Source organism: Rhipicephalus microplus, chromosome 5 (assembly GCF_043290135.1).
Source record: "Rhipicephalus microplus isolate Deutch F79 chromosome 5, USDA_Rmic, whole genome shotgun sequence".
In the NCBI taxonomy this organism is placed as follows: Eukaryota; Metazoa; Arthropoda; class Arachnida; order Ixodida; family Ixodidae; genus Rhipicephalus; species Rhipicephalus microplus.
Window position 1 is genome coordinate 122363625 of NC_134704.1, and position 15311 is coordinate 122378935.

General features: G+C 45.9%; 1 protein-coding gene across 1 annotated transcript in view; it reads right to left on the minus strand.

Annotated features, from left to right (window-relative positions):
• LOC142817558 (cytochrome P450 3A14-like) overlaps positions 1–15085 on the minus strand; it is an 18756-nt gene extending 3671 nt beyond the window's left edge. Inside the window, exons 1-3 of the mRNA XM_075894600.1 lie at positions 14786–15085; positions 3551–3642; positions 1578–1718 (exon numbers count right to left, since the gene is read on the minus strand). Of these exons, the coding sequence (XP_075750715.1) occupies positions 1578–1718; positions 3551–3642; positions 14786–15085 (533 nt within the window). The remainder of the gene's footprint in view (positions 1–1577; positions 1719–3550; positions 3643–14785) is intronic.
• Between the last annotated feature and the right edge of the window lie 226 nt (positions 15086–15311).

A 15311-nucleotide genomic window follows, 5' to 3' on the forward strand; every position in this document is an offset into this window, starting at 1 on the left:
AGTATTTTGGGCTCTTACGTTTTGCACATTTTTCAACAAACTTCAGCTCGATGCACCTAGCGCAAATAAGAAGTCAAAACAAACCATTTCTGTGCCTTCAACAATTAGGCAACTTGTTTTTTGAATGTGCGTTGAGTGTAGAAGCGCACCCGATCTCATGTGTTCGCGCGCTGTACGGAGCGGCGGACGATGGCAGGGTCGCAGCGCCACACTCAAAGGAGTGGCGAGAGGCATGTACTACACCCGTTGCGAAGGTCATAAAAAGGGAGCGCGCAGGTGGAGTCTAGCCCGGCCGTGATCGTCAACGAATGATTGTTTTCCTCGCCGCGAGATGACGTTAAAACAAACTGTGTTTGCTCTCAATTCCGCTTGAACGCGTTGCCAGCAGCCGCCAGAGCGTGCAGGCCACGCGTTCCACTGTTCCTTTTCATAAAAATTGACAATGTACATCTCAACCATGTCACGAGAAAAAGGAGGTTTTTACGTGTATCGTTGCTTGTTTTAGACTATTTCCTAATGCCTATCGTAAGTAAAGTTCCAAATTGTATGTACAGTACGTCAAAATTCATCATACTGGGAGTTAGCGAAATACCCACCGAGGGTCCACAAAGCTCCACACGCAGCTGCACGCTTTTTCGCTGATTATAATGATGCTCGAGCACTTTGTACTGGTTGTTACGCAGTTTTCATGATGTGACATCTGCATTGCTTTTCTACGCTTCCGCTACGCAATACTACATGTTTTAAGTGACTCCGCGATTTAGCTAACATCAGAATGGGGTTTCTTTTTTCGAAGCTGTCTGATCGAATGGCCATGACTCTGGGGTCGTTCGACCAGTGGTGTAGCCAGAAGCAAGCTGCACCAAAACCATTCGTCCACCCCCTCCAAACCAACAAATTTTTCGCCATAATATATCGAGCGCGAAATGACACCCGATCACATCTGCGTCCCCAGCCACCACTTCACATCTCATTGGCGCCCCTCCTCCTCCTCCTCCCACCAGAAAAACTTTCTGCCTGCGCCCCTGCATTTTACTGCTATGCAAAAGGCCTGCTTTTGATTCTGTCTCAAACTACGAATTTCATTTGCTGTCATAGGTATTGTTCGCTCATTGACAACGTCATCGACGTCGGCACAAGATTCTCGGCAGCACCATATTTTTCAAGCTGTCGCTTTTGTGTTTCAAGTGTATATGGCGCTGCCGAGAATCTTCTCGCTGTCACTGGTACCAATACAGAATTGCCTGTGGCGCACACCCGCAAACTATGGGCTGCGGTGTGCGAGTGTGTGCCACGCGTTACAGGTAGAAAGAGTTTCACGATCTATGGAGCAGGATGTGCGTATTATTCTCCTCATAACCTGTGAATCGTTTTCATCATATACTCGTGTCCTGCTCGGCCAGTATTGGCATATGCCAAGAAAACGCGGCCACAAGAGTGTCAAAATGTATGCGGTCAGATATAGTATAAGGTAATGTAAAACAAAAGGACCAAAGCGACTTTGTTTCGCTAACAAATATTAGTTTATTTATTTATTACTTTCGCACAAAACACACACACAAAACACGCTTTCCCACCTTTCAGGGTTGAACTGCAGAGGATCAGGCCAGAAGCGTGGGTCCCTCTGGATCTGGTATAGCGGCACCATGAAGCAAGTCCTGGCCTTGAACTGGGTGCCCCTGTACGCGAAGTCTTCTTTGGCTTGCCTCGTCACGAAACTGCGCAATGTTCACGCACGAATTTGTATAGGTACACATATCGGTGGATCATTTTTAAAGCGTGCTCCCGCACTTCAGGAGCGAGTACTCTGGTGCCTTAGCTCCATTTTACAATAGTCATATAAGAATCCTAAAGGAATAATCGCAGCAGAAAATTTGCCACACAGTTCACGTCGCTTTCGAACGTCGAATAACCTCTACATGTTATTGCCTAGAAAACTGTATCGTGGTACGTTCGAAGGGCACGATTGAACAGTGCTAGCGCCGTGCAAAGCACGCAAAGCAAGATTGCACGACTTTATTTGCTCATTGAAAGTTAAACTCGACGCTTCATTTTTGATGATATTCATAGCCATTGGAGATAGTAATACCCCTGTCACACGGGCACCCGCGAAGACCGTTCAACTCCCTCGTCTTTACGACAACGAAGATGCGGTCGGTGTCACACGGCCACCCTTACGCAAACGAAGGTGAACGGAGCATTTTGCAAAGGACGTTCAACAATCTCCCTTCGCAGCGAAACGAGGTACTCTCGTCCTCAGCAGTCTAGAGGTCAGAGAAAAATGTCTAGCACTAAGTGGCCGCAGTGAAAGAATAATACATTTTAGCACTATTAAACGTTCTTTCGTTGCAGTACTCATTCACAACGCGTGTTTGTTTACAATACTTACGCCCACCAGAGTTCACTTACTCTCAACACCGATGCCCTACACACCGTGCCTCACGAGTCGGGCCGGCCGGCGCCAGCCGATCAACGTCATTACCAGCGCAATATCGCACCACTTCCTCACGTCGTCCGCTGTGTCACTCATGGCTGAAGAACACAAAATGTGCGCTCACGAGGCAAGGAAGCATAAGAACTTTGGTACCGGGCATGTACACAGGCAACAAAACAACTAAAATCACAATGTGGCCAGCGTCACTAGCAGCATTGCTACATTTAGCAAATGCGTTTTTATTTGAAATTATTTTTAATGGTTTGTTCGTCGCATACCTACTTAATAGTGCTTTTTTGTAAAAACCGCATAACGAGGATTCACAAAAAATTAATAGGGATCAAATTAGAATACTTATCCGAAAATCAAACAGCGCCAGCTGAGCCCCCTCGCGGCAACTGTTACAACCTTGTCATTGCCGTGTGCACTGCCACAACTCCTTCTCCGTCGAACCACCTAGGGAAGATTGACGTTGACGGTGCTCAACGGAGTTTGGTGGTGGCCGTGTGACAGGGGTATAATACGGCGCAGGAGGTTTGTCCAAAAGTCCATTTTACGAGATCTATTACGTTATCTATTTCGTTCGGTGAAGTTATTCCATCACGAAAGTCTCGCCGAATTTGCCGAAATGAGAAATGTTCGTGCTTGCGAGTGTGTATTGCGAAACTTCTGGTTCCTGATCAAACGTAGCGATGAAAAGAATTCCGCCTTAATTGCGAATATTTCAACCACGGCAACGAATAATTTCGAAAGGCCATGGACAAAGAAATTTGGATTTTCTAGCGCAACGCTGCTCTGAAAGTACATAATAAAGGAGAGTGATGAGCCCCTTTATTATTTATTTATTTATTTATTTATTTATTTATTTATTTATTTATTTATTTATTTATTTATTTATTTATTTATTTATTTATTTATTTATTTATTTATTTATTTATTTATTTATTTATTTATTATACCTCATAAGCCCCCTGCAGGAGGCTTTGCATGAGGATTTGGACAAACAACATAAGGTTCATTACACAATGATTCTATGGCATATGAAAATTTATTTGTGTTGGAATGATGGATAACACGAGGGCCTTTGATAAAAGCTCAGAGAAATTATAAGCTCACGTGAGACCAGGAGGGTAGAGTCGCACCGTTTCCTTGATTACTTGTTCCAGGTAAACCAGTCTTCTTGTAACAGTCTCGAAGTCCAGTTTACCCTGCGCCAGAAACAAAATTACACACAGAAAGCATTTTCTTACCGAGCGTGCTCTCTGATCCTGACAGTCGGAGTAAAATTGTCATGAACGACGTCAAGAACAAGTTTACGCTTCTTTTGGTGGAACGTGTTGATTATACGTACATGGCATGTGTCCCACCATATACCTGAATTCAAAAGGACACCCTGTTTTTGAACCCTTCAAAAGCAGCGAATAAATGAATACTTATTATTTATTTCTTTATTTACTGATATTGTATCTAATTTTCTTATTGGTGGTGATTATGTTATGCTCATATATGAAAAGTAATGTACTACTAGCACCTGTTCTTAAAAGCTAATCTGAATTTCTAGTGGCCAAAGTAGCCACAGCTTTGGCAAAAACTTGCGCATTTTTTATGTTTATTGCCCTTTTTCCTAATGAAGATATATAACTAAGGAAGCACTACTGAGCACGGTTATTACTGGCTTTTTTTTTCGTTCTTGCGATGTAGACTTGTCGTTGAGGCTTAATATTTTGTGCGTATTCTAATAAATGTGCGCCGTTAGGCATTTGTTGTGTATGAAGTTAAGGGAGTGTAATCTGGAATGTTTTGTTCATGTATGCAGCGCTCATAACTGGTCAACCACCTCCTACTGCGTTGACTCGCGTGCAATGATTCATATTGAAGAAAAACGATTCAGTTTCGCTGCAAGGGCATTCAGTGCGATAACAACATATTGAAATGTTACAAGTAGTACAGAAAGTAGATAACTCCAGCAGCAGGGGCGAAGGCACATTTTTTTTTTTTTTTAGGGGTGGAGGGAGCACCATCTGTAGATGAAATCAAGACTTCGACGGATGACCGTCTGGTTGGAAAGAAACAGTGAATAAAAAGAATGGAGATGCTCACAAGAACAAAATAAAATAAGAAATTATATATATATATATATATATAAAAGAAGGCGTTTCGCCACCCAGAATAGGAACCTTGTTCGCAATAAAAGTGAAAGGTCGAACTTAAGCGTTTGAATAGTTTATACACCCTTGATGACCTCCGGCTCCTTCCAACGATGTGCCATAATAGCATCGGTGGGCAAGAAGCCCTTTAAAAATAGCCCTCTCATTTTTCACACTTGCCTTACCTTATTTCGCAAAATATATTACAAGAAATGTTTTCTTGAGCTAGGTAAAAATGATAACACATTTCTTTCAATTTTACGCACGTTCCTTTCATCTTAAACACTAAAGAGAGATTTTGCTTACCAGTGAAAAAACAAAAAAAAAACTTGAGAACGTGCTTTCAGTTCCGAAGTTAGAAGCTAGTAAATGAGGTGACCGGATGTTTTTTAGGGTAAAACGCTTTCAATCTTGAAGCCGTCTATAGCACGTGGCCTAAACACCTTGCATATGCGGGGGACAAATTACTGTGCATTAGCTTGAGCGTTATCTTGTTTTCCCTGTTGCTATTGTTAAAGTTTTCAGATTCAATCTAGAAGTCAGGTCATCCTCTTCGGTTGCGACGACATGTGCCCTGCTCCAGTTTATCTCGTGATTTGAAGCTTGCGCATGCTCGCCGAGATCGTTTGATGATACCCTCTGAGGTTTTACGTCATTACTGCGCTGCTTCAGCTGGTTGCTCCAAGTTACCGAATTCGCCGTTGTACACACAATGGCAGTTCGCACACAGAACCTCGTAAACAGCACCAGGAAAGTGCTCTTTTTTGTAATTGGTCTTTCACATTGACGAAAGTGCTTTTGTACGGCATCTTTGTCTTTTTTTAATTCACCTTCCTGAAATTTATTTTTCGCTCAAAATACTGTGAAAAAATTAGCCGTGGAGGAGGGAGGGGGGGAGGGGCAGATGTTGAGCGTGCCACCCCCGGGCTACGCCACTGTCCAGCACTTATCCTTACTCTAAAATACGGGCGTAAGTCTATAGTTGCGGGAGCTGCAGTGGGGGAAGTGACATTCGTGCTTCACCTCACCACTAACTTAGCGGTGAGAAGTAGACTTGTACACGTTGCAGCAAATAAGCAACCGACTGCAATAAAATTAGTTTCTTTAAGACCGAATCGACAACAATCGGGGATTATTGCACCAGAAATGTAACTGAGCTGTTACATAATAAAAATAATATCTAGGGTTTTACACCCCACAACTACGGTACGATTGAGGGATGACTTAAGTGGCGGGCTCCGGAAATTTTGACTATCTGTGGTTATTCAACGTGCACTGACATAGCACAGTACGCCGATCTCTACCGTTTCGACTTTATCGAAATGTGACCGTCACGACAGGGATCGTACCCGTGACCTTTGGGTCAGCAGACAAACACCTTAGCCACTAATATACCATGGTGGATGAGAAGTTACACAATTGTAATTCGTTGCTTTTGCGCTACTAACCCGCCATGGCTATGTCACTCGGCTGCTGACCCGCACGTCACGGGATGGAATTGCGGCCGCATTTTTGATGGAAGCGAAAATGCTCGAGGCCCATGCACTTCTATTTTGGTGCACGTTGTTTGACCCCAGGTGGTCGAAATTTCCGGAACCCTTCACTATGGCGTCTCTAATGATCATACGGTGATTTTGGAACAATAAACCCATACGATTATTATTCATTTTGCGCTACCTTCATTTGAAAATTTGTTGGCGTAACGCAACAAGACGTGTGTGCTCAAACTACAAAGAACTACTGTGACCTGCATGGCAAGAGAGAAAGTTTTCATAGCTACAGGTATCCCACGACGCTTAGGGACATTAATCCACAAAATTCGATTGGAAGTAGCATACACAAACAGCTTGCTGCACAAGATACATCGATCCTACTCACCGGAATGCAAATGCGGTCATGCAGAAAAAAATGTTCGCCCTATTATTTTGGAGTGTATTAAATACGCGAATCAAAAAGAAAAATTAAGGAACAAATTAGCAAGTTTGGACAGATGGCCCCTCACACTAAAGAAATTACTCGGACCATGGCCTCAGATGCATCTTCAGAAAAAGGCGAAAATCTTCCTGGCAGACTTTTTAGTTTTGACCGGACTGGATAAGCGCTTGTGATATCGATTGATTGATTGATATGTGAAGTTTAACGTCCCAAAATTACCATATGATTATGAGAGACGCCGTAGTGGAGGGCTCCGAAAATTTAGACTCTCTGGGGTTCTTTAACGTGCACCCAAATCTGAGCACACGGGCCTACAACATTTCCGCCTCCATTGGAAATGCAGCCGCCGCAGCTGGGATTCGATCCCGCGACCTGCGGGTCAGCAGCCGAGTACCATAGCCACTATACCACCGCGGCGGGGCCTGTGATAGACAGCCAGTGAGTAATATATATGAAATGTGTTAGGGCATATACTCACAGTAGAAAAGGAAGGTGTGCGTGTAAACAGTTTATGACAGTTTGAAGTGCTGTAAGGAAACTGTGTATTGACATGATATTTTAACTGGTTTCAGTGCGCTATCATGTTTTTATCTTGGATTGTTAATTTTTAGGCACCGCTCAGTATTGTTCTTTTTTTTTTTCGCTGCAGAACTACGAGATATGGAGTAGCCGAGGCAATGTAAACCTCAACAACTCTCCACAGCAAAACAGTTAGAACAGAACAGAACAGAACCGAACAGGGAAGGATGCAGGCTTGCGTGATGGCTGGGAGGCGTACTGTGGCTTCCGTGTTATTGTACTACACGTTGGTAACTATTACTGGAAGTTGTTTTTCAAGTTGTCGGTCATCTATTCTCCTAGGCTTTCTCAATAAGAAGGTACACTAAACACTCACTCATTGTATGCGCTAGAGGGGAGGGGAATGTTACAACGTAGGAACACCTCACGCACCAACTTGTAGTGGAGAAGTGCTTCAATGATATAGTGTCAACGTCCCCCACAAAGCCTTGCGCTTTGCTGTTTCTGGCACTCAAATAGGGCGTTGTAGCTAAAGCCAAGAAAATGTTAAAAAGGTAAAGTCTGTAGGCGCCGCCAGACTGGTCTGACAGGACGGCGCTCTCTACAGTGGTCACAAGTTTTAAATGTGAAGCATTTCTTAACGAACCTCAGCAACTTTAAGCGTATCTATCTATCTATCTATCTATCTATCTATCTATCTATCTATCTATCTATCTATCTATCTATCTACCTATCTATCTACCTATCTATCCACTTACGTTTGGGTGCTCTCATGGTTGGTCACCACCACTTCGCGTTAACCAAAATTAGCATGGAAGGCATTTCCGATGGAGGCGGAAATGTTGTAGGCCCGTGTGCTCAGATTTGGGTGCACGTTAAAGAACCCCAGGTGGTCGAAATTTCCGGAGCCCTCCACTACGGCGTCTCTCATAATCATATGGTGGTTTTGGGACGTTAAACCCCACAAATCAATCAAAATTAGCATGGAAGAGCAAGATGGTTTGCCGAATATCACGCGCTGGTCAAGACATTAATAACATCACAATCCCGTAACGTACGTTGTCAAACATTTCCCGCCAGACAGTCACACATGGACATGGTCGGGTATGTGCCGCTGAAATGCGGGTATGTGCCATTGGTGATTGATACTTAGTATCTAGCCAGCAACGACAAGAACACACATGGGTAATTTGAACGCATGATTATTAGGAAATACTCGACAGCGGTAGGGTCAGCCCGACGAATGCAAAGAATAAATGTCAGGGTCCCAGCTAGAATCAAACCCAAGCATTCTGCGTGGCAATTAAGCATTTTACCACAGAGCTATGGCAGGTCGCAGAACCAATTTTCGAACAGACGGTAATTTTCGTGAAACGTCAATGGTGGTTACAGTGCTGCCTACCCAATTTTGTAAACATTACATATGTGTTCCTTTGATACAGCCGTCACGTTGGGTTAACGTCAATTGTGGTTAGTTGCCGTGCGCTGAAGTTGATTTATGTAGCAGTGTTGAGGGCCAGCATCCTCGAGAGCATCAGCACTTCGTATCAGCTTCTCGTGTTGCTAATACGCATGTTCCTGTTGGCATCGTTGCTAAAGTACAACATTCTCCTTCCCTACGCATGCTTCGCACAAGATCGATTCCTAGGTACGTGGGATCTGCTGAATTTTTTTTCGGAACGTGAACTGATGCAAAGGACTGGCTGTATGCTGTTTTGAAATAAATAAATGAATGAATAAATACCTAAAACAATAAATAATGTCATAGATACAAGAAACTTACAAGAAAATTCAACTAAACGAACCAAAACGTTACAGATTCAAAGAAGTGATACAAGAAAATGTAATTGATTACAATTACTCACTTATTTGTAACACGTTTCAAACAACTCTGGTGAAAAGACATCACGAATGCAGGTACGAGTCGTTTACTGATTTTTATGAAGATGGTGCACAAGACACGGCTGAACAAGGCCAGTCATGTTCAAGTCACGACTTCCCTTCTCTACCCCCCTCCTTGGGGACTTTCATCGCCACATCGTGTGACGGCGGACGGCTGGAGCGTTCCCTCGGCGCTTTAGACGCACTCAGTGATGTTCCGTACTACGCCGAAGAATTCCCATTCAGCGGCAGGGAAATTTTCTATTTCGGGGGTTTTTCCCTGCAAACATTGACGAAATTTTCAGCATATTTCCCTCCACGACGCTACTAATTTCCACCCCCATCCACGCGCACACATACTATATTTACACGTGTCTGACGTACTGGCGACTTTTGACATCATGAGTGGCCCCTCCACTGCCGCACAACAAAAGCGTGGATAGATGAAAAGTTTATTATGGTTCTTCGGTGCGTGCGTTTAGCGCGCAGCAGGCCACTCCCACGTCAGGACAAAGAGACCTTGCACCTCCACTGCGTCGTGGGCCCAATGAACAGCCCATAGCTGTGCTTCAAGGTCCGAGCTGCGTAGCGCTCGGTCCCACTCTTCCTCAGTGATCCTGGCCCCCGGCGCCAGAGGGCAACCTCAGAACATGGAGCTAAACTAGCTGTAATGTCACAACAGCCACACACATCATGAGGGTGTGCGTCCGGAAAGATTTTGTGCAAGACTGCCGGGCATGGATATGCGCCCGTCTGAAGCTGCCTGAACGTGACTTCTTGTGCTTTATTGAGTGCTTTGTGTGGTAGTGCCATAGTTCTCTTAATAAACTTATAAATAATAAACTAAAAACAAAATCAAGACTTTATTATTTCTCAACTTGGAGGGAAATAGCTTCTTCTAACGGCACTCGTAATTAAAAAACTAGAACACTACGGTTTTCGGGGGAACTTTATAAGTGTCATAAAAACCTATTTGAAATACCGACAGCAAAAAGTAGATATAAATGGCTACGCATCTAGTTTTAAAAAACTGTCACATGGCGTGCCCCAAGGAAGTATTCTGGGTCCCCTGCTTTTTAATCTGTATGTGAACGACTTGACAAACATCGATAACAATACAACATTTATTATTTATGCAGATGATACCAGCTTATTTTTTAAAGACTGCGATTTGCATAAACTAGTTGACAAAGCAAATAGTGTCTTGAAACTGCTGCACATTTGGAGCATAAGAAATTCGCTAATTATAAACACCTCAAAAACAAAATCTGTGCTCTTTCGTCCAATAAATAAGCCCGTAAACTGCGATTTATCATTAGTGATTGGCTCAGAATCTATAAGGATTGAACCGATAGTGAAAACTCTGGGAGTTTTTTTCCACGAAAACATGCTATGGAAGGATCAGGCTGAGTTTGTCCATGCTAAACTTTCTCGTACTGTAGGTATCTTATCGCGCTTACGTTTTCTCTTGCCACAAAAAATTAAACTCTTACTATATAATTCGCTATTTTTATCTACATTAAGCTATTGCTATCTAGTATGGGGCACCACATCGGAAAAGAACTTAGGCCGAATATATAGATTACAGAAAAAGGCTGTGCGCATAATTACAGGTGTTCCTCGCGATGAACATTCCAAACCCATTTTCGAAGCCCTTAATTTACAACCAATGCCTGAGATATACAATACAATTTTAATGAAGCGATATCGTACTTCCTTAAAGAATCACGACTCTTTTCTTACTGATTTAGCGCGTTTGACACCCTATACCTGCCCCTATAGCACACGAGCTACCGATGACTGGAAAATTCCTTACACACGTACTAACTATGGTCGCCAGATGATGAGCTACTTACTGCCACTAACCTTAAACAGTTTCTTACAATAAACCATTTATACTGCTCCGTTCTGTAAATGTTTTTCAACGTGTTAATAAAATGCAAATCGGCATGACCTTGAAGTACATGTTTTGATATTGTATAATAACTGATGATCTCATGCTGCTGTTGCTGTTGCTATGTTGTCAAATGGTGCGAAAGCCTTCGTCAAGCCTTAATGGCTTTTTGCTTTCGCCCCACAGCATCACTGTTGTGACTTTTGTAATGTCTCCTGTGATGTCGGAATAAACTGAATTGAACTGTTAGTACACTGCACATTGTCGGCTTAAAGTGTAACATTAACTAGAAATCACTCTGCGTAAATATAAGAAACAAATCTCACAGGCTATGCCATGCATGGCGAATGCGCGAGAACTGATTACAGCAGGGGATGTTGGTGGTGGTGGTAAAAACACTTATTTAAGAACAAGTTTACTAGAGAGTGCCGACGCAGCAAGGGAAGGCGCACTGTGACCACTATCAGTCGTCATAAGAGAACTTAGCCATTCTTAAAGCTCCCTACAAAATCATGAAGATTCCCCTTTTTCTTTTGGCGCAAATTGAGAGGCGAAAATTCCCCAAAGAAGGGAAGTTATTTGCACGGAACATCACTGGCGCGCGCTATGTGGATCCCGTGCTGAACCGTTGTGTCGTCCGTGACCTCCGACGCCAGCGTAGCTCTAGCCGATCGGTGAAACCCCCCTTGGATTTCTTCGATCATGCCCCCCCTCTCTCCTATCTCTTCTCTCCGCCCTCTTAACTCGTGTGCGGCGAGTGCTCCGTCTTCCTTATTTATCACTTTCTACTATTTTTTGAGGGGCGAAGCTTCTTACGCCGTGGGTCGTATGTACCGTTTCGTCGTACAGTAGCCAGTTGCATTTCATTGCATGTCAATAAAAACGGTGTCACAGCATATTCACAAAGCAAATGAAGCTGGGTAGGCCGAAGCGTCCGTCAGTCCGTCCGTCTGACCGCGTCGCCCCACTCATCATTTACCTCGTGAATGTGCAGTGATTATTTCATCCACCCTCACCCATTCCCTACAAGAAACTTATCCGTGTCGCCAACTGGGCAAACAGAAATCTAGCTCTTTTTTCCTTTCCTTCAAAAACAACTTAATATTACTACCTTTCCGCTTGAACCGTTTGGTCGGCTGCCCTTGTATTGGTTCGCCCATACATTGAACATAGCACACGCGAAACATTATCGCTCCTACAACTGTAAAAAGCTTAATCCGTTTTAGGGGCGAAGCTTCTTCTAACGGCACTCGTAGCCGTTGTAGTGCGTAACAAGTATAACATTTTGACCTCCAAGATGGTGCCGGTGATAGATTTCTTTTGTGCGTTGTTAAACAATAAAAAATGAGAGACAGGAGCATTCGTCTTTTAGTTACCACGCACGCTTCGATCCCCTTTAGCAGCCATTGGCATGTACATTGAGCACTATCTGACAAGATAGGGTTGCTACGTTATACTTGCTGGGTGTAACCTCCTTAGTTTTAGAAAGGTTTAGCGAGCGTTGAGACGCAGTGCCATGAATACAATGAACTAGTATATATCATGAATGAACTCGAGGTGGTTAAAGGTGGGACGTAGATACGAAGCGCAAGCCGTAAGCAAGTAAAAACCGAGTTCTCCTGTCCCATTTCCCATTAGCATCCATTGGCATGTACATTGAGCACTATCTGACAAAAAAAGGTTGCTACGTTATACTCGCTGGCCGTAACCTCCTTGGTTTTAGAAAGGTTTAGCGAGCGTTCGGCCGCAGTGCCATGAATACAGTGAACTAGTATGTACCATGAACTCGAGATGGTTAAAGATGGGAAGTAGACCCGAAGCGCAGGCCGTAAGAAAGTGTGCGTGTGCCACCTCTCGTTTAGCCATTAGAATGTCCGCTAGATGGCGGTGCTTCTATATGGGGAATACATGCTGGAAAGATGCGAGATGGTGGTACTTGGAGTGTTGAATAGATGGACGAACGGACACACATACAGAAGCATGGATAGACGCATCAAAGGACGGGCGGATGGACGCATAGACGGTCACACAGACGGACGCATGGATGGATGGAAGCAAGAACGAATAGATGGACAAATGCTTCGCTCCACTCTCCATCATTCACTCCATGGATATGCTGCCAATTTTTTTATCCTGCACTGCTCTTGTACTGAAAAGAAGCGTAGTTTTCATGCGTCATCTTTCCGTTTTATGACACGTTCTATTCGCCGAAACAAATAATTCGATATAAGAAATATTTTTCTCTAAAACTTTCAAGACCTATTTGTACCCTCTTCAGAAGAGAATATTTCGGCTCAGAACTACACGCACGGCTGCTCAAGCACCACATTGCAGATCTGTGGAGGTCTGCCAGGTGAACTCGTAGCTTTTATTCATCCGCTCCTTTGACAACTCTCTAAATGTAGACGATCGCGGACTCTCGGCTGCTGACCCGCAGGTTCGGCGTAGCTCACTGCGGCTCTAGTTGTCGGCTCGGTAGAGTACCTAGTACTCTAAATCGTTAAACACTTGCCCAAACACACTACACAACGAAGTGCGTGTCCCCTCTTCCTACATCTCCTCTCCTACGCTCCCCCTCTTCCACCTCGCAGCACTAAACACTCGTGCCTCCTCTACACCTAATTTTGTGGGGGTGCAGTGCCAGTATTTCATCATCGTCACCTATACGCTGTGGGAATCGAGAGCGCCCTCCTGCCTGGCGCCTCGTTCCCCAGCTGCCGCGCGCGCGCCGGCAGCGTAGCCTGGGCGCGCATAAGCGCCTGCATCCGCCAAGAGTGCTGCCAGGGTGCCTCTTAGTCTGGGCCAGTCAACCGTCGGCTCCTTCCCGCGCTGGCATGTCCGGGCACGCTACGCTGGCGTGCTGCGCGTGCCTACGTCACAACGCAGCGCCATTTCCCTTTGGGCGTGCGTGACATCCTCCTCTCCTGCGAGCTGTGTTGCGCCCGACGATCTGCTCGTCGTGGCAGATGCTCTCAGGCCTTCACGAGGGGTTGACGTGCTGCTAAGCAGGTGGCTTCTCGTTCGTGCATTCGACTTCGGCCCTTGTGTGGGAGCCGTCGCGCCCTAGGCAAGCGTACTTGCTCGGTCTTGCGGAGTTCTCTATACGGCCTGCAAGCCCGTGAGTGTCGCACTGCGCTGCATCTTGGGTTAATAAACCAGTTGTTGTTATCCTGCCTCGTGCGTGGTTTCTGCGCCGTGCCGGAGAAATTGACGAACCCGGCCGCAGCGTCTTCGCTCGCAGTGACACCGACCGGTCGCATACGACCGGTCGCATCGGGACTTCCGTTACGATGTCGGTGATCTCGTCCTCAGGCGCAATCACATCTTGAGTGACGTCGCCAAAGGCATCTCGGCCTCCCTTTTGGCCAAAAGGTTGGGCCCATAGCGAGTGCACACCAAAGTGTCGCCCCTGTAAACAAGCTCGCTGACTCCCAAGGGAGACCAGCCGGCGGTCCAGTTAACGTCTCCGACCTCAAATCTTTCGTTGCCCGCAGCAACAACTTCGGTGAGAGGGAGGCGGTCACCGAACCGCAGGGAAACCGGGATAAGGCTGGTTTCAAACCACGCCACCGGTACAATCTGCGAAAACGCCCTTAGGCTAATTTTCGTCCCCGACATGTAGCGTGACGTTATCCCCTCCATGTAAGGGAGCGGAGATTATAGCGGCTGTGCGAGAGCCCATCCAGCAGCAACAGTAACAGCTACCTGGCGAGCTTTCTCCCTGGTAACACCATTACACGCGCTGCGCGCGGAATATCCATCCGGTTCCCAGCACTCCCGGTTGCTCGAGAGAGAAAAGCCCTTTCCCAGGTGGCTCACTCTCTTACTGGGTACCTTCCGCATAGTCAGCGAAAGAAGGGAAGCGTGCGCCCTATTGGCTCACGCAACCTTTAATCCGACGGAGTAGGCTCTCTTTATTGAGCCAGCCTGTCGCGCCTCTGGGGCCGCACCTTCAGTTGCGTTTCTGCTTTTCACCGACACCCCAGCTTTCGTTATGTCCTCCTCGACGACCCGTCCTTCCAAGAAAAAGCCCGGGAGACCAGCCGCACGCTCGGTCGTTCCGCAGGCATCGGCCGCGTCAATGCCACCTCCGTCGAATTCTCCCCGGCCCCGGCTAACAAGACACCGCCTCGTCATGAAGTCGCTACGTTGACGTTCCAACAAGGCACTGAGGCCCCAGTCGCCTTCGTGTTGACTCGTCGCTGGTCCAAGCAACGCAAAGTCTGGGTGAGGGTTAGACCCCGAGTCCGTCCCGCGTCCTTTCTGCGGACGCATCCTTTTGTACCTGCTCGACGCTTCCGGAGGTGCCTGCCGCCTGTTCCTGAGGCCTCCTACTGTGATGTTTGCGGTGTCCTGCTGGTGCAAGAGGCTACCCACCTCCGTTCGCGGGTTCACCAAGCAAAGACGGCGGTGACCCGGCGGTCCTGTCTACTGCGGCCGTGCCGCGTGGCCCGGCCCTTCCACCGGCCCTGTCGACCGACTCCGTTCAGGCGGTCGTAGT